This window comes from Rhinoderma darwinii, chromosome 3 (genome assembly GCF_050947455.1).
Source record: "Rhinoderma darwinii isolate aRhiDar2 chromosome 3, aRhiDar2.hap1, whole genome shotgun sequence".
NCBI lineage: Eukaryota > Metazoa > Chordata > Amphibia > Anura > Rhinodermatidae > Rhinoderma > Rhinoderma darwinii.
The window spans coordinates 220,032,422-220,053,828 of NC_134689.1; the positions used below are offsets into that span (position 1 = coordinate 220,032,422).

At 44.3% G+C, this 21,407-nt stretch overlaps 1 protein-coding gene across 2 annotated transcripts in view; it reads left to right on the plus strand.

The window, feature by feature from the left end:
* Positions 1-2,863: 2,863 nt before the first annotated feature.
* Positions 2,864-21,407, plus strand: part of LOC142749413 (phytanoyl-CoA dioxygenase, peroxisomal-like) — a 59,148-nt gene continuing 40,604 nt past the window's right edge. Inside the window, exons 1-4 of one of the 2 annotated variants that reach the window (XM_075857402.1) lie at positions 2,864-2,984; positions 13,586-13,641; positions 17,452-17,562; positions 17,679-17,847. In XM_075857402.1, the coding sequence (XP_075713517.1) occupies positions 2,916-2,984; positions 13,586-13,641; positions 17,452-17,562; positions 17,679-17,847 (405 nt within the window). In that variant the 5' untranslated portion in view covers positions 2,864-2,915. Of the gene's footprint in view, positions 3,041-13,585; positions 13,642-17,451; positions 17,563-17,678; positions 17,848-21,407 lie in introns of both variants that reach the window. The other variant, XM_075857403.1, reaches the window with a different exon arrangement.

The window sequence follows — 21,407 nt, forward strand, 5'->3', positions numbered from 1 at the left end:
TATGACCGCATGTTGGGTATTTCCGTACTCTGGAGAAGTTGCTTTACAAATTTTGGGGTACTTTTCCTCATTTATTTGTTGAAAAAAATAAAAAATTTGAGGTAAAACTACATCTTAGTGGAAAATAATGTAATTTTTCATTTTCACTGCCCAATTCTAATGAAATCTATGAAACACCTGTGGGGTCAAAATGCTCACTACACCCCTAGATGAATTCCTCAAGGGGTGTAGTTTCCTAAATGGAGTCACTTTTGGGGGGTTTCCACTGTACTGGTACCTTAGGAGCTTTACAAATGCGACATGGTGCTGAGAAATGAATCCAGCAAAATCAGCGCTCCAAAAGCTAAATGGCATGCCTTCCCTTCCGAGTCCTGTCGCTTGCCCAAACAGCAGTTTATGACCACATGTTGGGTATTTCCGTACTCTGGAGAAGTTGCTTTACAAATGTTGGGGTGCTTTTCCTCATTTATTTGTTGAAAAAAATAAAAATTTTGAGGTAAAACTACATCTTATTGGAAAATAATGTAATTTTTAATTTTCACTGCCCAATTATAATGAAATCTGTGAAACACCTGTGGGGTAAAAATGCTCACGACACCCCTAGATGAATTCCTCAAAGGGTATAGTTTCCCAAATGGAGTCACTTTTGTGGGGTTTCCTTTGTTTCGGAACCACAAGACCTCTTCTAACCTGACATGGTGCCTGAAATATAATTTAAGAAAAGGAAGGCCCAAAAATCCTCTAGGTACTCCTTTGCTTCTGGGGCTTTTGTTTCAGTCCAGTAGCGCACTAGGGCCACATGTGGGATGTTTCTAAAAACGTCAGAATCAGGTCAATAAATATTCAGTTGTGTTTCTCTGGTAAAAACCTTCAGTATTACAGGAAAAATGGATTAAAATTGAATTTCTGCAAAAAAAAAATGAAATTGCAAATTTCCCTTCCACTTTGCTTTAATTCCTGTGAAACGCATAAAGGGTTAAGAAACTTTCTAAATGCTGTTTTGAGTACTTTAAGGAGTGCAGTTTTTTAAATGGGGTAATTTGTGGGGGTTCCTAATATATAAGGCCCTCAAAGCCACTTCAGAACTGAACTGGTCCCCCAAAAAATAGGCTTTTGAAATTTTCTTGAAAATTTGAGAATTGCTGCTAAACTTATAAGCCTTGTAACGTCCTAAAAAAAATAAAAGGATGTTCAAAAAACGATGCCAATCTAAAGTAGACTTATGGGAAATGTTGGCTAGTAACTATTTTGTGTGGTATAACTATCTGTCTTACAAGCAGATACATTTGAATTTAGAAAATGCTAATTTTTTGCAAATTTTCTCTAAATTTCACACAAAAATATTGAATATATCGAGCAAATTTTTTCACTAACATAAAGTACAATGTGTCACGAGAAAACAATCTCAGAATCGCTTGGATAGGTAAAAGCATTCCAGAGTTATTACCACATAAAGTGACACGTCAGATTTAAAAAATGAGGCTGTGTCATAAGGTCCAAAAGTGGCTGCATCCTGAAGGGGTTAATTATTATTCCTTTTGGATCCACTTCTGGCTTTAGCTAAAATAAAAACTACCCGTAATTACAGGCACGGTCGTGTGCACGGGGCCTAACTGCATGACGTCTATGCTTGTCATGAGCGGCTAGATGTTACCGCATCTTGATGAGCATAGACATCATGCTGATCGAGTGGGCACAAGTGTCCTGCGCGATCAGGAGCAGTGCAACGGCTGTAATAGAGAGCCGCAGCCGCGCTCTAAGGGTATGTGCACACACACTATTTACGTCCGTAATTGACGGACGTATTTCGGCCGCAAGTACCGGACCGAACACAGTGCAGGGAGCCGGGCTCCTAGCATCATACTTATGTACGATGCTAGGAGTCCCTGCCTCGCTGCAGGACAACAGTCCCATACTGAAAACATGATTACAGTACGTGACAGTTGTCCCGCAGCGAGGCAGGGACTCCTAGCGTCGTACATAAGTATGATGCTAGGAGCCCGGCTCCCTGCACTGTGTTCGGTCCGGTACTTGCGGCCGAAATACGTCCGTCAATTACGGACATAAATAGTGTGTGTGCACATACCCTAACGCAGAGATTAGAGCAACCACTGGTCTATGGCATTAACCTCCAAAGCTGCTTGTGGCATTCAAAGGGAAAACGAGCAGGGGGGACCCCTCTTTGATTGCGTTACAAAAGCATGGGGAAAAAGTTTCATTCACTGACTGCAAGTAGAGCTCTTGAAAACTGTGAGGAATTTAAGAACAAAGTATATTAGAAAGTTGCAGTTTTTCATAATTAAGCTCTATTTACACAACAGTAAAGCCTTTCCATGTACCAGCCTCAAACTCAATATGTTGTGGCAATTTTTAATTTCAGGATGTAGGACATGGTCTGAGGTGATATATATTAAGACCACAGACTGGAACAATATTGGAACTGTATCATTGCACGTAGTCTCAGTCGTCTATAAGGTGGTAACGGTTTAATGCCAGGCCGCGCTCCTACCATCTCATATCACCGGCCGCCTTGTTGATGTGGTGCGCTCCGTGCACTTTGGCTGGGGCGGCGAAGGCTCTGGTTGGGAGGGGGTGGGGGCGGCGTAGGCTCTGGTTGGGAGGGGGTGGGGGCGGCGCAGGCTCTGGTTGGGAGGAGGTGGGGGCGGCGCAGGCTCTGGTTGGGAGGAGGTGGGGGCGGCGCAGGCTCTGGTTGGGAGGAGCTGGGGGCGGCGCAGGCTCTGGTTGGGAGGAGGTGGGGGCGGCGCAGGCTCTGGTTGGGAGGAGGTGGGGGCGGCGCAGGCTCTGGTTGGGAGGAGGTGGGGGCGGCGCAGGCTCTGGTTGGGAGGGGCGTGTCCGGGGGTGGAGGCGGGTCCGGGGAGGGACGCGCGGGTGTTGACGAGGACTCCACTAGAAGCATGCAAGCCCGGGGAGCTATGGCTGCAGGAGGAGGAGGAGGCCGCCTGTCCGTCCTCCAGCGACACCTTGTATCCTTCTAACATATACGATCACAGGCCTGACAAGATGGCTGGTGACACTGACAGTAAGGGAGACCTACAGAGAGTTCTGTGTTTAGCTATAGAGCCTTCAGATGTTACATTCTTCTTATATATGTGGAAGGACTTTTTATTGACTATGATTATTAGTAAAGGTATTAACTACTATGTGGACGTTATTTAAGAAGGATTTTCTCAAACAAATAATTTTTAAAAAATTCTTATATTGTCCTATATAATGTACACGTCCATATAGTAGTAAAAACCTTTACAAATAATCCTAGTCAATAATAAGTCCTTCCACGTCCTTCTATAGGAAGACTGTAACCTCTGCACACCACCCATAGCCCTAACCAATCAGAACTTCTGACATGTCAGAAGTTTTTCAAAAGTTTAGTTACCCTGTAATTGCAGAAAAACATTTTTCACACGTTGTGCTAAGGAAAGGTGTAGAATGTCTGACAAGGGAAACTCATTACATCTATATCTTAACCCCTTAAGGACTGAGCCATTTTTTTATTTTTCGTTTTTCACTCCCCGCCTTCCAAGAGCTATAACTTTTTTTTTTTTTTTTTTTTTTCTTTTTCCGTCAATATGATATGAAGTGATGTAGGGCTTATATTTTGCTGGAGGAGTTGTAGTTTCTATTGACATTTAAAGTACCATATAATGTACTGGGAAACGGCAAAAAAAATCTTTGCGGGCTGAAATTGGAAAAACCTGCGATTCCTCCATTGTTCTTTGGATTTCGTTTCTACAGCTTTCACAGTGCGGTAAAAACGACAAATTAACTTTATTCTGCAGCTCAATACGATCACGGTGATACCAAATTTATATGTTTCTTTGTATTTTACTACTTCTACAAAGAAAAAACGATTTTGTTAAAAAAAAAAAATGGTTTTGTTTCACCACAAGCAATAACTTTTTTTTATCTTTTTCCGTGGATTGAGCATGATAAGGGCTTATTTTTTTTTGCAGGACAAGCTGTAGTTTTTATTAGTAAAGTTTTTTTGGTACATACAACTTTTTGATCACTTTATATTATATATTTTTTTGAGCGCTAAGATGACCAAAATACAGTGATTTTTGGCCGTTAAGTTTTTTAGTTCTTTACGGTGTTCATTGTGCGAGTTAAATAATGGTATATTGTAATAGTTCAGACTTTTACGGACGCAGCGATACCAATTTTGTTTGTTTTATTTTTCACATTACTCTAGAGGAAAAATTGGAAAGTGTTTTCTGGGGGGTTTTTTTTCAACTTTTTTTTTTCCACTACTGTATTAAAGAGTCTCTGTCACCAGATTTTGCAACCCTATCTGCTATATTGCAGCAGAGGGGCGCTGCAATGTAGATTACAGTAACGTTTTATTTTAAAAAACGAGCATTTTTGGCCAAGTTATGACCATTTTTGTAGTTATGCAAATGAGGCTTGCAAAAGTCCAAGTGGGCGTGTTTAAAAGTAAAAGTCCAAGTGGGCGTGTATTATGTGCGTACATCGGGGCGTTTTTACTACTTTTACTAGCTGGGTGCTCTGATGAGAAGTATCATCCACTTCTCTTCAGAACGCCCAGCTTCTGGCAGTGCAGACACAGCCGTGTTCTCGAGAGATCACGCTGTGTCGTCACTCACAGGTCCTGCATCGTGTCAGACGAGCGAGGACACATCGGCACCAGAGGCTACAGATGATTCTGCAGCAGCATCGGCGTTTGCAGGTAAGTAGCTACATCGACTTACCTGCAAACGCCGATGCTGCTGCAGAATCAACTGTAGCCTCTGGTGCCGGTGTCCTCGCTCGTCTGACACGATGCAGGACCTGTGAGTGACGACACAGCGTGATCTCTCGAGAACACGCTGTGTCTGCACTGCCAGAAGCTGGGCGTTGTGAAGAGAAGTGGATGATACTTCTCTTCAGAGCGCCCAGCTAGTAAAAGTATTAAAAACGCCCCGATGTACGCACATAATACACGCCCACTTGGACTTTTACATTTAAACACACCCACTTGGACTTTTGCAAGCCTCATTTGCATAACTACAAAAATGGTCATAACTTGACCAAAAATGCTCGTTTTTTAAAAATAAAAACGTTACTGTAATCTACATTGCAGCGCCGATCTGCTGCAATAGCAGATAGGGGTTGCTAAATCTGGTGACAGAGCCTCTTTAAAGTTTTTTGTGTTTTTTTTACACATTTTATTAGCTCCCTTAGGCTATGTTCACACGGAGTATTTTGGGGGAGGAATATCTGCCTCAAAATTCAGTTTGGAACTTTGAGGCAGATATTCCTCTCCCTGCACGCCGATTTTCGCGGCAATTATCGCGCCGTTTTTCGCCCGCGGCCGTTGAGCGCCGCGGGCATAAAACAGCGAGATATACGCTTTCTCCTGCCTCCCATTGAAGTCAATGGGAGGTCGGAGGCGGAAGCGCCCGAAGATAGGGCATGTCGCTTCTTTTTCCCGCGAGGCAGTTTTACTGCTCGCGGGGAAAAGACGCCGACGCCTCCCATTGAAATCAATGGGAGGCGTTCTCGGGCCGTTTCTGCCGAGTTTTGCGACGCGGTTTCCGCATCAAAAAACTCGGCAAAATACCCCGTGTGAACATAGCCTTAGGGGACTTGAAGCAACGATCCACATGCAGGGATTAACAGAGACAGTGTGAATGCAGCACTGGGGGCCTTCATTAGGCGCCCAGTCTGCCTTGATTACCATTGGCACCCTATGATCTCGTCGCGGGTGGGCCCGATGAGCTATCGGAGGGGGCTGCCCCCTCCTTTCAATGCCTCCGATGCCGCAGTCGCAATTGACCGATGCATTTGAGGGGTTAAATGGCCAGGAACGGTGTGATCTCTGTTCCTGGCCATTAGTCCCGTGTGTTAGCTGTAAAACAGAGCTGACACCTGCTGAGTATGGAGCGCGCTCCATACTTCCCTTTTAAAGCTTATCATGTACATGTACGTGATAATGCGTCAAGGGGTTAGAGTCTATTTTACACAGCTGTAATGCGGCCGCAACACCCAGAGCCTGTGCAGTTTTACTGAATAAACCTAGATCACTATGGGGTTCTCTGGTATTTTGAGTTTGGTTCAATAGAATAGAGGGTTGGGGTGTTACTTACGCACTAAAGTGTACCTTTACGTTAATAAAACGTGTAGATAACCAATTTGTACACGAGCAGCAATAGTACGAACTCCAATTCAATAAAGACAATGTAAATATCTTTTTTTATATAAATAGCAGTCAATTGACATATAAGTAACCACAACTATATAGAAATGGAAGATCATAGCCATAACCCCAATATAACCTGGTACTCTGACCATAAATATACTGAAAAACCTATAGAGGAAGAGGTCAAGTACACTCACATAATGTGTAATAGAAACAAACTTCTTTATTGACAAACAGAGACACAAACAATTAAAAATGAGTCATACAATGTAAAAAAGGCGTCAGCCCATACAGGATACATGAAATGGTATTGGGACATAGGCATATATAATAAAGACCCAAAGTTAGATGCTGATATCTGTGGTAAAATTACACAGCGTATCTGTCCTGGAAGCCGCATGGACTTCCGCCTGAAAAACCGCGCCAAATTGTTGTGCAGTTTTTCAGGAGGAATGTCTGCTGCGAAAATACCTCAGGAAAGAAAAAATATCGTTTATACTTACCTCCCGGGTGTTGTCATGGCGAAGCGTACCTCTTGGAGTACAGCCCGGCCTCCTAGGATGACGCTGTAGTCCATGTAACTGCCTTTGATTTGCTGCAGCAGTCACAGGGGATAAAACGTCATCCTAGGAGGCTGGGCTGCGCTCAGAACAGCGGATCATGTCGCTATGGCAACATTTTTTTGCTGCAGAATCGCAGCTTTTCCAACTCAAAAATCATAACAATTGCTTATTTGTTGCATTCAATGGAGAAAACCTGAAACAGAAGTGCAGCGATTCCGCAGCATAAATTGACATGCTGTGGATTAAAAAGACGCATCGCTCGTCAATCGGATAATTTTTTTTTTCCGCTGTGTGTGGATGAGATTTGTTAAAGGGAAGGTGTCATGATTTTTATTTATTTTTTATTATATTGCATTTAATATAATGCAAATAAAAATTGTATTTGTGTTGTCACTTTCTACTTTTTAATGTATTCATACTTTTACTTGTCATGGGGGCTGCCATTTTATTTTTCCATCTCTGTATGTGTCGATTAATGACACATACACAGATGGAATACGGCAGCTACAATGCATAGGGCACAATGAACGGCAGCCGTCCATTGCCTCTGGCTCTGTACTGCGCAGACGCAGAGTCACACAGCAGAGAAGCTGTTTGTAGGGAGATAGCAGGTGCCATTATGAAGACCGGCTGCACTGCAGGTAAGGTGTGTGTGACCCCCGCTCTCGTGACCCCCGACGGGCCGCCCATGCATTGCAGACTACAAGCTGATATAAACGGCCCTTGTATTCTGCTGACGATACCTGCAGTGCAACCGTGGAGTCTGTCATCCCCTGACGGTTTATTATCAGTGCAGCTCCTGCTGATAACATATTGTGCTTGTTCTGATCTTCTAAGGGCCATTGCTTCTTTGTGTTCCTTGTAAAATCCCTGCCAGTGTCTGTATGTAGCAGTGCTGACTGTGTGTGTCTGTGTAGTATAGCTGAGTGTGTATGTATGTATGTAGCAGTGCTGAGCGTGAGATGTATTGTCAGTGTGGACGGTGTGCGGACTGTGATCGGGTGAGGAGGTGATGTATCCGTCAGCAGGAGGTCGGGGAGGAGACTGTCAGCAGCAGATGGTTATTCCTATCACAGAGTGGTGTGACAGTCTCCTCTACTGCGGATTAGGCTGTCAGCAAGATTGTATGGGGATGCTGGAGGAGACTGTCAGCAGTATTGGGTGGTGATGATGGAGGAGACGGTCAGCAAGATTGTATGGTGATGTGTCCCCACCCAATCTTGCTGACAGTCTCATCCATCATCACCACCCAATCTTGCTGACAGTCTCCTCCAGCGTCACCATACAATCCTGCTCACAGTCTCCTCCAGCGTCACCATACAATCCTGCTCACAGTCTCCTCCATCTTCACCACCCAATCTTGCTGACACTGATGCTGGAGGAGACTGTCAACAGGATTGTATGGTGATGCTGGAGGAGACTGTCAGCAGGATTGTATGGTGACGCTGGAGGAGACTGTCAGCAGTATTGGGTGGTGCTTCATTGGGTGGCCATTTTACAAAAACGGCACATAAAGACACACGCCAAAAAGAAGTGCATGTCACTTCTTGGGACGTTTTTGGAACAGTTTTTCATGACTATAGAAACACAACTCCAAATACGACCAGAAAAAAAGTCGCCAAAAACGCGAGTCTGATTAAAAAATGGCTGAAAATCAGGAGCCGTTTTCCCTTTGTTTAGTAAGAGTGTGAACATACCCTTAGGCGGGATTCACACGACCGGGTCGTTCCCGAGCCCGAGTGTCGGCCGGTAAAATCGGCCATTTTGCCCGGCCGGTTTGCATAAAGTTATGCATCCGGGCCAGGCAGATCCGGACAGTGACATCAGCGACAGCTCCTGAAGGGGAATCCCCATGTGTTCGGGGATTCCGCTTCAGGAGTTTCCCCTGATGTCACTGCCCAGATATGGACAGAGACATCAAGCGCTCTGTCCAGGAGCGGAATCCCCGAAAACACGGGGATTCCGCTCCTTCAAGGAGCTAAAGTGCGGCTAGCACATAGCAGAGTGGGGAGATACCTCCCCGCTCTGCTATAGTGGCGTCGCTACAGTAGTAGCAGCCGCAGCAGCTGCTAGCGGCGCCATCGAAGGTGTCGCCGAGCCAGGGTGCTTTTAAAACAAGCAGGAGAAGGGAGCCTGCGCAGCGCTCCCTCCACCTGCTGTACACCCCGGCCCTGCAACACAGTGTACATTGATGCCACAGCATCAACTCCTCCTCCTCACATGCACTCTGCGCTGTGAGGAGGAGGAGATAGAGCGCAAGCTCCGGAAAACCCGGCCATCACTCGGGACACATCCCGGTGATGGCCGTGTATTACCCGGCCCCATAGACTTCTATGGGGGCCGGGTACCCGGGCGAAGATAGAGCATGTCCTATTTTTTGACGGCCGGATTTCCCGGCCGTCAAAAAATCGGTCGTGTGAATAGCCCCATTAGGGGTCTATTATTCCTAATGCAGCCGAGTGCCGGCCGATTTATGAACGGCCTTTGGTGTGTCCTATAGCTTCTGCAGGCTGCATTTCAACAATTACACCCAAAATTGCAGCCGGACACTGCTTAGCAATTTGAAGACACCTTTGCCTGGCTTGTAGGAGGGGGGGGGGGTGAGATTCCCTCCCACATTTACGGCAGCTGCGAGTGAAGTCGCTTTGACTTATTCACCTTGCTGTAATTCTGGGAAGTGCTCCCTCTGGTGGCCAACATGGGAAAAAATGCCAAATTATTATTTAATTTTTAATACCTTTCACCATGTGGAAGAAAAAAAAAATACAGTAACAAATATAATAGAAACTTACTTAAAAGAAAAAGGTATAATTTGTGACACATTTCCCTTTAAGATCTCATCCACACTGCTACTACAGTACTATGCTGCGGATTTTACACAATGAAATCCGTTGCCAAAAATTCTGTGTTTACACTGTGTGTCTCTACCCGAAAGGGATTCTATCAGGACTCTCTTTCACCCCACATGGCTAACACCAGATAGGTTTAGGACTACCTGTGTGGGTGTTGTGGCTAAAATCCTCACCCTGGAAAATAAGTTTTAATCTTCACACACTGAATAGAAAGTGTCTGGTACCCCACTGTAACTCCTCCTCAACCCCTCTACTCTAATCTTGACTGACCGCTCTACTGGTCCTCATTGGCATTGTGATCCAAGAGCTGTCTTTTTCTAGGATGAGGATTTCAGCCATAACACCAAGATAGGTATGCCTAAACTTGTCTCCCTTAGGGTACGTTCACACGGCAGCCTCCGTTACGGCTGAAAACAGCTCCGGAATTTCAGACGTAATGGCATGTGCAGGCGCTTTTCGGGGAACGTCCTGGACCAGGCATTAGTGTCTCATTGCGCTCCTGAGAATACACGAATTCAGCAGCATAATATGTGCTGTATGGTAGCTGCTCAAACTAATATACGCAATTTACAAATATCCCTGAGGACGTTCCCCTCTGGTTCAGAGGGTTTCAGAAACGCGTTGGGAGATTGCTCAAAATGGCTAACTTGTGGCAAACAGACCACATTTATTTTTGCTAAGTTCTCTGTTCATGTTTCAATTGGTGCACCCAGCATCGGTGCCTGTGGAACATTCATATTGGACTGAGCTACTTTGTATCGTTGCGGCAAACGGACGAGTGGTGTGTATCACTACTCCTGTCGGGTGTTGTATCGACACTAAGGTGTACCAATCGTCATCTTATTTTTACACCTAATCGGGGAACTGTGTCTCTGTTTTGCCAAACGCCTATTCACAGTATAAATTGGCATGAGTGCCATATTTTAAATACTAATTAATAAAGACATTTTAAACGTTTATTTAGGCAGGACTTCATATATTTCAATATTAAACGTATACTAATTATCCTGTTACCATTGGAATTTACTAAATCTACATGTGATATGCATTGTGTGTAAGTTGCTTGGCAGTGGGTTTTACCTCAACACAACAGAATGGGCGTACAGTGGACTTGGAAATCTGCAGCATGCTGTGATTTCTGTGCAGAAAATGTTTTGAAGCACGCGAATGCGATTTGTTCATATCTCATCCACAAGGCTGGTACCGTAATTTCTCATCCGCCGTTCTTGAGGTTGATGTGTTTAAAGCAGAAGCAATGGGCTACTACTGAGCGACTGAGACCCAAATTGTGATGACTAGATGATTGGGTCAGTGTCTCCAAAACATCAGATCTTGTGGGGTTTTCTGTTACGCAGTGGTTAGTACCTAACAAAAGTGGTGCAAGGAAGGCCAACCAGTGAACTAGCCACAGGCTTATTGATGAGCGATGGCTAGCCCATCTGGTTGGATCCCATAGAAGAGCTACTGCAGCACAAATTGCTTATAAAAGTTATTGCTAACTTTGATATAACGGTGTCAGAAAACACAGTGCATCACAGCTTGCTTCGTTTAGTATTAGGGTATGTTCACACGTGCACCTCCGTTACGGCTGAAATTACGGAGCTGTTTTCAGGAGAAAACAGCTCCTGAATTTCAGCCGTAATGGCATGTGCAGGCGTTTTTCGCTGCGTCCATTACGGACGTAAGTGGAGCTCTTTTTCTATAAAGTCAATCAAAAACGGCTCCAATTACGTCTCAAGAAGTGACATGCACTTCTTTGACGTGGGCGTCTTTTTACGCGCCGTCTTTTGACAGCGGTGCGTAAAAAAAAATGACCGTCGGCACAGTACATCATAAAACCCATTCAAATGAATGGCCAGATGTTTGCCAACGCTTTGGAGCCGTATTTTCGGGCGGAATTCGAGGCTAAAATGCCCGAATTACGTCCGTAAATAGGGTGTGTGAACCCAGCCTTACGTAGCAGCAAATCAGTCAGAGTGCCCATGCTGAACACTGTCCACCGCCGAAAACCAATGGGCACGTGAGCATCAGAACTGGACCATGTAGGCATTGAAGAAGATGGCCTGGTCTGATGAATTACTGTTTCTTTTACATCATGTGGACAGCCACACCTTACCTGGGAGCACCTGGATGCACTATGGGAAGAAGTCAAGCTGGTGAAGGTGGTGTGATACGCTGGGCAATGTTCTGCTGGGAAACTGTGGGTACTGGCATTCATATGGATGTTACTCAGACACATGGAATCTACCTAAACATTGTTGTATACCAAGTACACTGCTTCATGGCAACGGCATTCTCTTAGGCCTCATGCACACAACCTTAGCCATGTGCACGGCCGAGATTTTTGGGTCGGTCGGCCGCGGAGTGTCACCCGCGAGCCACTCGAAAATCGCGGGCTGTGCACTTGGTCGCGTCCATAATTTTCTATGAAAAAACGGAAACCTGCCGGAACAGTGACGAACGGAAACCATTAGCAATGTTTCCGTCACCATTTATATCAATGGTGATGCAAACGGAAGCTGTAGTTGCCGTTTGACTTTCCGTTGCGGGGTTCCACGATGGAAACCTCCGACGGAGCCCCTCAACGGAAAGCCAACGCTGATGTGAACAGGTCCGAAGATTCGTTTCGGTTGAAGAACGTGGAGCGTTTCTGCTTTCTAAAGATAAACACAGACATTAGCTGACCACTGACACCCCAAAAACATGCACATTTGGATTAGACTTCTATTTCTATAGTGCAGGATTGATACGCAGCTGCCAAACATTCTCTCGGTAACAGGGGATCACGCCGGATAAGTAGCAGACTGTTGGATCTTTGTAGCCCCCTTCCCTTACAGGAAGCCTCAGGAGTCTGTCTGTCCTCATAGACATTAGATCTGTCTATGGCCAGCTTACCTTTTTATCATTCCTGAGCCAGTTATAACTGTACTCAACCATTGGCATTGTGAACTTCACTCACTGTTGCGGACTTTGGTTAAAATGGCAGACTACCTTCACTTTACTGGTTTTTAGGGATCATTTCTGTTCTCTCTCGAGGCTGGAATTACCCTAAAACCAAGTAAATAGAATCGAATATACAGAAGGCAGATACACATGGATAATGTCAATAGCGTCTTTATGTAAACTTATTAGTATACTACTCTTTAGTAGGCCTCTTGTAACCCTCCTATTTTATCAGTGTTATGTTACTAAAGATAATAACAATGAACTTCAGTCGCTAAATGTTCATTTGCACTTTACACAGCAAAGGCTGCGGCTTGAAATGTTCATGTAGAGAAAGAACCTGATTTTTATTCTTGATAAGAAACCGTGCGTCGCCTTATAAACACCCAGTAGTAGCTCACTCTTACCTCTGGTCACTGTGTCTTTCTGTAGGTGCGTTTTCTGCTCGTAGGTTGGCTTTACACATGTTGATGATGTGCAAGATTCGACATTAGCTTATTGATAGACTATTGTGATCGCCTTAAAGGAAATGTGTCGCTAGAAATTATTATTTATTTTTTTTTACTTAAACAGTTGGTATATAAATGATTACACATTGTTATAATTTTTTTAATTTTTTCACAAGTCAGGAAATATAAATTAGATTCTAATTTATAACATTTCCATGTGCTGGTCACTAGAGGGAGCAATTCCCAAAATTGCAGCATTGGCATGTGGTAAAGCAACCTCATTGCTTTATGCTGCAAAATTGGAGAAGACACACTCGCTCTAGTGTTCTCAAACAATCCCCCCTCCTTTATCCTGGCTAGGGGTTGAATGTCGAATCGCCTCCAATATTGAAGCGTGTAAAGCCAGTACTTTTTCTTTACCATCTGTTAATCCTGCACCTGTTGAGTCCTGTTAATATCGTCATAAAGGAATCGGGTGTGTGTGTGTGTGTGTGTGTGTGTGTGTGTGTGTGTAATATATATATATATATTAGTGTGTGTGTGTGTGTGTGTGTGTGTGTGTGTGTGTGTGTTTTTTCAAGTGAATAGATAAAATTGTATTCACCTTACATAGAGTTTCAGACCGCAGTTCCAGTATCCGGACAGGTTTCAGCAGCCAGCTGTTCACCAAACTTTCAGTAAGTTAATTTTGCTTTAATTTTGACTGTTTGCTGCGTTTTTATTTATAGATATTCGATTCCCTCACTTTTCTGATAGAGCTATTCTCTAATCTGTAAGGACCTGTTCACATGAGCGTTGGGCATCCGTATTGGCTTTCCATTTATCTGTTCCGTCAGAGAAACACACAAAAGGAAAGCATGGTTTCAGTTTACGTTTGCCATTGACTTCAATGATATTTATCTTGTTTCAGTTTGGCTCCGTTCCATTATTCTTTCCGTCAAAAAAAAAAAACAAGAAACCTAATGGAATGGAGCCATAGTGACTCAAACTGAAACCAAAACAAAAATAACATTGAAATCATTGGTAACTGCCAACGGAAACTATCCTTTGCATTTGTATTTCCGTTTGTCTGTTCCTCTGACGGAACAGATAAACGGAAAGCCAAGCGGAAGCCCAATGCTAAACATTTTCTCAGCGTTTTCACCATTTAGCATGATTAGTAAGGAAATAAGGTAAACAGGTTGCACCCATACACATTGCTCTTCAAATCAACTCATCTACAGTAAGTGAATCATTTCTCAGCTGTCACAGCGCCTATTAAAAACGGAAACGCTAGAGAAACAATGAAAAAATGTACATATAATGTATCAAGAATACTACACTTTTTTACTGTACTACATATAATGTAAGCAACTAAAATCATAGTGCGGGCCATGTAGACTTCCAGAATAAAGAACACTCCCTGTTTATATTCTTTATCACGATCAGCCCCTCTTTTCAGAGTAAGGATGTGTTCTATAATCTGAACCCTGACCTGACTTGGAGACTGACAATGTTCTATAAAATGTTTGGGATGTCTCCCCCACATAACAGTCTGCACTTAGAGGGTAATTAAACTTATTTAAAACCTTTTGACATGTCGTAGTGTCATGCCAGAAGATTTGATTGGTGGGGGTCCGAGCAATGAGACCCCCCCACCGATCGCTAAAGCAAAGCTGTAGAAGCGCTTGGAGTAGTGTACGGTCTCAATAGAAAGTATGAGTCTGTACACCGCTTTCTCATCTTTTCAAGAAAAGCCAAGCAGAAATAAAGCGGCACAGCGATCTCCCGACCGCTTCTGCAGTTTTGTTTTAGCGATGAGTAGGGGTCTCGGTACTCTGACCCCCACAAATCAAAACTTCTTACATGTCAATAATTTTTTATTTTTTATAATGTTTAGTTACATTTAAAGTAAGTACACCACATATGATGAATTGCAGTCATGCAACCTTTAACTCCTTTAACGTCCGCCAATACGCCTTTTCACAGTGGCCGTTAAGGGTACTTATGCCAGAGAGCCTTTTCACGGCGCTCTGACATAAGCCCGGCACAGGTGTCCTGTGCTGGCTAGAGCGGGTGTGAAGTAGTCTGATGACAACCGGACACCTTCTCTAACGGGTGGGATCGATTTCAACATCGATCTCACCCGTTTATCCCCTTAGATGCGGCGCTCAGTAGCGAGCGCCGCATAAAAGTGGTTTTGGAGGGAGGGATCTCCCTCTCTCACCCCATCGGCACCCTGCAATCGCAGGGTGCCAATGGCTTCTATGGCAGCCGGGGTCCTAACAAAGGCCCCTAGGTCTGCCTGTAGTGGGTACCTGCTAGGCCATGCCTGAGGCATGACCTAGCAGGAGCCTGTCCGTTTTACACTGACAGGCAATAATACACTGCAATAAAGAAGTATTGCAGTGTATTATAAAAGCGATCGGAAGATCGCATAGTGAAGTCCCCTATTGGGACTAAAAATAAAGTCAACAAAAAATAAAATTAATAATAAATAAAAATCCACCAAAAAAATAATAAAAAAAACACTTTTTCTCTTATATAATACTTTAATATGATAAAACGAATATTTAAAAAAACAAAACATTACACGTATTTGGTATCATAGCGTCCGTAACAACCCCACCTATAAAGTGATTACGTTATTTGACCCGCATTGTGAACGCTGTAAAAAATAAAATAAAAAACAATGCCAGAATTACTGTTTTCTGTTCATCCTGCCTTCAAAAAAATTGGGTAAAAAGTGATCAAAAAGTCGCATGTACTTCAAGATGGTACCAATAAAAACTAGAAGGCGTCCCGCAAAAAACAAGCCCTAGTTCAGCTCTATTGGCATAAAATTAAAACAATTATGGCTCTTAAAACATGGCGACACAAAAACAAATAATTTTGAAAAAAGTGTTTTTACTGTGTAAAAGTAGTAAAACATAGAAAATCTATATAAATTTGGTATCGCCACAATCGTAATGACCCACTGAATAAAGTTATTATGTTGTTTAGAGTAAACGGCGTAAATCTAAGACGCAAAAAAGTGTGGCGAAATTTATGGGGTTTTTTCCCCTTACCCCCCCAAAAAAGTTAATAAAAGTTAATCAATAAATTTATATGTACCCCAAAACGGCGCTATTAAAAAATACAACTTGTCGCGCAAAAAAAAAAGACCTTATACAGCAATGTCTACGCAGATGCTGCCACAGTTCCCTCCGCAGATGCTGCCACAGTGCCCTTCGCAGGTGCTGCCTATATGCTCTGCTCCAGAACTCTGGGGAAGCCACTGACAACCGTGTCCATATATGGACAGTGATGTCAGCGGCTTGCCCAGAGCTGGAGTCCCGGAGCAGAGCCGCTTCTAGCACTCTGTCTGGGATTCAAGCTCTGCTCCTGAGATCACTGTCCATATATGGACATCGATGTCAGGGGCAACTCCAGAGCTGGAGTCCCGGGCAGAGAGCTAGTAGGCACTTCCTGGGACTCTATCTGTGCTCCTGCTCTGAGGAAGCCCCTGACATCACTGTTGATGTATGGACAGTGATGTCAGAGGCTTCCCCAGAGTCCCAGAGCAGAGCCTTTACTAGTGCTCGGCCTGGGACTCTAGCTCTGGGGAAGCTCCAGACATCGCTGTCCATATGTGGACAGCGATGTCAGAATATTCGACAGAGTCCCGGAGCAGAGCCTATACTAGCGGTTTGCCCGGGACTCAGCTTTGGGGAAGACCCTGACAACACTGTCTATATATGGACAGCGATGTCAGGGAATTCCACAGAGTCCCGGAGCAGAGCCTATACTAGCGCTCTATCCGGGACTCGGGCTCTGGGGAAGCCCAAGATATTGTGTGTCCATATGTGGACAGACATGTCAGGGAATTGCAGAGTCTGTGCTATCGGCTCTGTGTCCCGTGGGCCGCAGATGACAGCCCCAGGGGCTGTATGCTTGAGACCCCTGTGCTAGGTCATGCCTCAGGCATGGCTTAGAAGGTATCCACCACAGGCAGACCTGGGGGCCTATGTTAGTCCCCCGGCTGCCATAGAAGCCATTGGCACCCTGCGACTGCAATTGCAGGGTGCTGATGGGGTGAGAGAGGAAGCACCCTCCCTCCAAAATCACTTGGATGCGGCGCTCGATATTGAGCGCCACATCCAAAGGGTTAAACGGATGAGATTGATGTTGAAATCGATCCTGCCCGTTAGTGCAGGTGTCCGGCTGTCTTTAGACAGCCCGACACCCGCTTTAGCTGGCACATGACACCCATGCTGGGCTTATGTCAGAGCGCCGTGGAAAGCCGGCGATTTGGCATAAGTACCCTTAACGGCCGCCGTGAAAAGGCGTATTGGCGGTTGTTAAGGGGTTAAGCACAGAGCAGACATATTCTCCTTTTTCTAAACACTTACATAAGTACCAAAGTACAAAGATAATCATAAATAACCTGTTACCTATCTCCTTTTATTGCGTTCTGCATTTTTGAAAACACCTGATTTTCATTTTGTTACTTTGGTTATTCCCAACAGATTTACCTTGGACAGTGATCTCCTGACCACAGAGCAAAGACAGTTCTATGAGGAGAATGGATTCCTTGTTATAAAAAACCTGGTGTCACACAAGGACATAGATGACTTTAGGTACAAACTTTTACTGTTTAGTAGATTTCCCCTGTAGGCAGCAATACTTTGAAACAATTTATACAGCTTTTACATCTATTCTTGAATTATTGAATGGAGATCACTATGCTTTCCAGGGAAGTCTTTGAGAGAGTTTGTAAGAAAGAATTGACAGCACCTGGAATGGTTGTAATGCGAGATGTGGCCATTGCTAAATCAGAATATGTTCCAGACCAAAAAGCCATTACAAAAGTTCAAAACTTCGAGGAGCTTCCTGGGCTATTCGGATATTGCAGCCTACCACAGGTATATAGAGATGTGAATTAGATACTCTATATAAGTTTGTTGAGGTTATTTCCACACATTGAAGACACAAATTTAACTTGTAAATGCACATTACATGCTGTAAAGTTAAAACCTTACTTAAAATAATTTTATTAGGGGATTGCATAATATAATGCATATCAAAATCTCTCCCTCTCGGTAGCCTTATGTTAGTGAGAGTCCTTTTACACCAGCCAATTTTTGCTGTATCAGAGAGTGATGACCGAGACAGCTTGTGATTGGCGCTCTTTTCACAAGGAGCTATGATCCGTAATGAATGAGGCCAAACGATCCTTACTACGGTATCTCATCCCCGTGCATTACCATCATGTCGGCAGCTCATCTCCCTGTTCACACAGGGCAATGTGCTACCGACAACGTAATAGTTTCTGCTGCATAAACAATATGATCAACTGATAAACGAGCGTTTGCTCGTTCATCGTCTCATCGTTGACCTGTTTACACAGGCAATGATCAGGCACAAGCGTTCGTATGTACGCTCATTTGCCCCAGCGTTGGCCTGTGTAAAAGGGCCGTAATATGCAAACATTCCCCACACTTGCAGATCAGTCACGAGACAAGGATGGTTTATGACAGTCAGTTGTCTGTCCCCTATTCAAATACTACAGGCTGCCATTAAGAAAAGATGAAAGGGATTGGTGAAAGCCGGTACAGCCACGTGGCAAGTGTATAGTTTTGCTTATAATAATTACCCCATTATGCTACCTCTTCAAAAACTCAATAAGATGAATGAAACAACATTGTTGTCAAAAGGTTGTACAGTCTTAGGGCTTATTCAGACGAACGTGATATACGTCCGTGCTACGCGCGCGATTTTCACGCGCGTCGCACAGACCTATGTTAATGAATGGGGCCGTTCAGACTGTCAGTGAATTTCACGCAGCATATGTCCGCTGCGTGAAACTCATGACTTGTCCTATATATGGCCGTATTTCACGCTGCACGCACGCATTGAAGTCAATGGGCGCGTGCAAATCGCGCTCGACACACGGAAGCACTTCCGGTTGCTGAGCGTGGTTCGGTCAACATTAGTTGAATGAATGAATGAATGAATACAGAAAAGCACCAAGTGCTTTTCTGTTTACAAACATAAAAACAGAGTGTCATCATGATGCCGGCTGCGCGAAAATCACGCAGCCGCGCACCATATGATGATGACACACGGACCTTTTGCGTGCGCAAAATACACACGCTCGTGTGAATCCGGCCTTAATTAAATAAAGCTTTGTAATTTATATGTTTTCAATTCCACATCACTTTCAAGACATCTGCTTGTTGGCAGTAAATAAAAACATTGTTTAGATTCAGAGCTGAAGTCCTGCTCACTCAGCTGTTACAACAAAATATACAGCAACACACACATAGTGAATTAGCTTTGTTTATGTAAAATCTCCTTTTCATTTTTTAAACCCCTCAAATGAGAATTATCACCTATATACATGATCGCATAGAGAAGTCCCATAGTGAGACTAAAAAAAGTCTGTACAGTTTATAGCAAAGAATATTTTAAAAAAGTGTTGTTTTTTTTCTTACAAAAATGCTTAATTATGATTAAAAAAAAATTAGAAACAAATACACATAATTGGTTTCACCTCGTTCGTAACGACATAAATTATAAGAAAAAAAGTTCTCGTTAAAATATTCACTGGGGGACACAGTACCATGGGTATAGGCCGCTATCGCTAGGTAAATATATGCTTATGGGAAGGTGCCCGGGCTGTTGAAAAATATGGAACATGTCCTATTTCAGGCCGTAATAATGGCACGGGCAGGCCCATAGAAGTCTATGGGGCTCCCGTAATTACGGATGGCTATGTGTGTGCACCCGTAATTACGGGAGCGTTGCTAGGCGACGTTAGGCGATAGTCACTGTCCAGGGTGCTGAAAGAGTTAACTGATTGGCAGTAACTCTTTCAGCACCCGGGACAGTGACTACCGCTGGAGTTAAAGTATTAAAATTTAACTTACCCTGCTTCTTCCTCCAGTCCGGCCTCCCAGGATGACTTTTCATCTCATGTGACCACTGCAGCCAATCACAGGCTGCAGCGGTCACATGGACTGCCGCGTCATCCAGGGAGGTCGGACTGGGTGTCAAAAGAGGGACGCGTCACCAAGACAACGGTACGTATGAACTTCTTTTACTTTAAATCGCTGCGGAAACTCTGCCCGAAAGGGCTACCCCTTCTCCCTTTCCAGCACTGATAGAGATAAGGGGCTGCCATTAGTGCAGAGAAAACGGGTTCGTAAATACGGGTGGAATACTGGTGACACCGGACCCGTATTTACGGGCACGGGTCTGTAAATACTGGTGGAATACGTGTGACACAGGACCCGTATTTACGGGAGGAAAAAAATACGTTCGTGTGCATGAGGCCTCAGGCGGTAGATAATCCCGCCTGCCTCTCTCAGGTGATGGCGGATGCCTTGCAAAGTTAGAATCCCAATTGTCTGACGCCTCTCAGGCACCACAGTCAGCATCATACACTTCTATTCACAACGCCCAGCTAGTAAAACAAGTAAACACGCCCAGATGTTACAAACACAATACACGCCCAGTTGGAAATAAGAAAAAACACGCCCAGTTGTCCATTAGAAAGGCTCATTTGCATAAATATAAAATTGCTCATAACTTGGCCAAAAATGATCGTTTTTTAAAAGAAACTACGTTACTGTTATCTACATTGCAGCGCCGATCACATGCAATAGGAGATAGGGATTTGATAATCTGGTGACAGAGCCTCTTTAAGATTGCGGATGATCCTGCTGAATCTCCTCAGAATGAGTTATTATTGCATCGACGTGGGGTACACCCTCTGGTCTTTCCAGATCATAAGGGTTTTGACCAGTTTTTTTTTCTGATGCATGGAAACATCCTGACTGCTCTATGCACGCGTCGAAGGGTGCCAACTATATGTTTCCTTTCACTGATGTGTATGAACAAATGGTCAGCTCACCCAAAGGTAAATGCTCCCATGGCCCTGCTTTATGAAAATTACTACCTTACCGGTTGCAGATGCTTCTGCCTTTAAAGGATCCAGTTGATGCCAAAGTGGAGTCCACTTTCAGCGCGGCTCCGGCTTCTGGAGACGCCCAGTTCACTCAGTCAGAAGACAAAGATGGTTTTGTTAATTTTGGTACTCTGCTCCACGTCCGAGGCAGAACTCACGCGAGTCCTGACCCTACCGAGCACAGAGACCTTCCTTCTGGTCTAGAAATTCCTGGCGGACCCGCTAGACCTGCTCCAGCACAGCGGGCTTCCACAGCCTGAAAAATTGTTCTCATCCGAGCTGCTCCCTCGGATGGGGGGACGACTGCCCTCCTTCCAGGAGACATGGCTCAACCATCGAAGATTCCTGGGTGCGGGAGTTTGTGTTGACAGGTTACAAAATATAGTTCTCTTCTTGCCCTCCTGGGCGGTCTTTCCTGTCAATGCCCCCTCAGGTCCCAGGCTTATTCTCAAGCCATTCGAAGCCTCCTCCATCAAGGAGTAATTGTCCCAGTACCAATTCCAGAACTGTTCA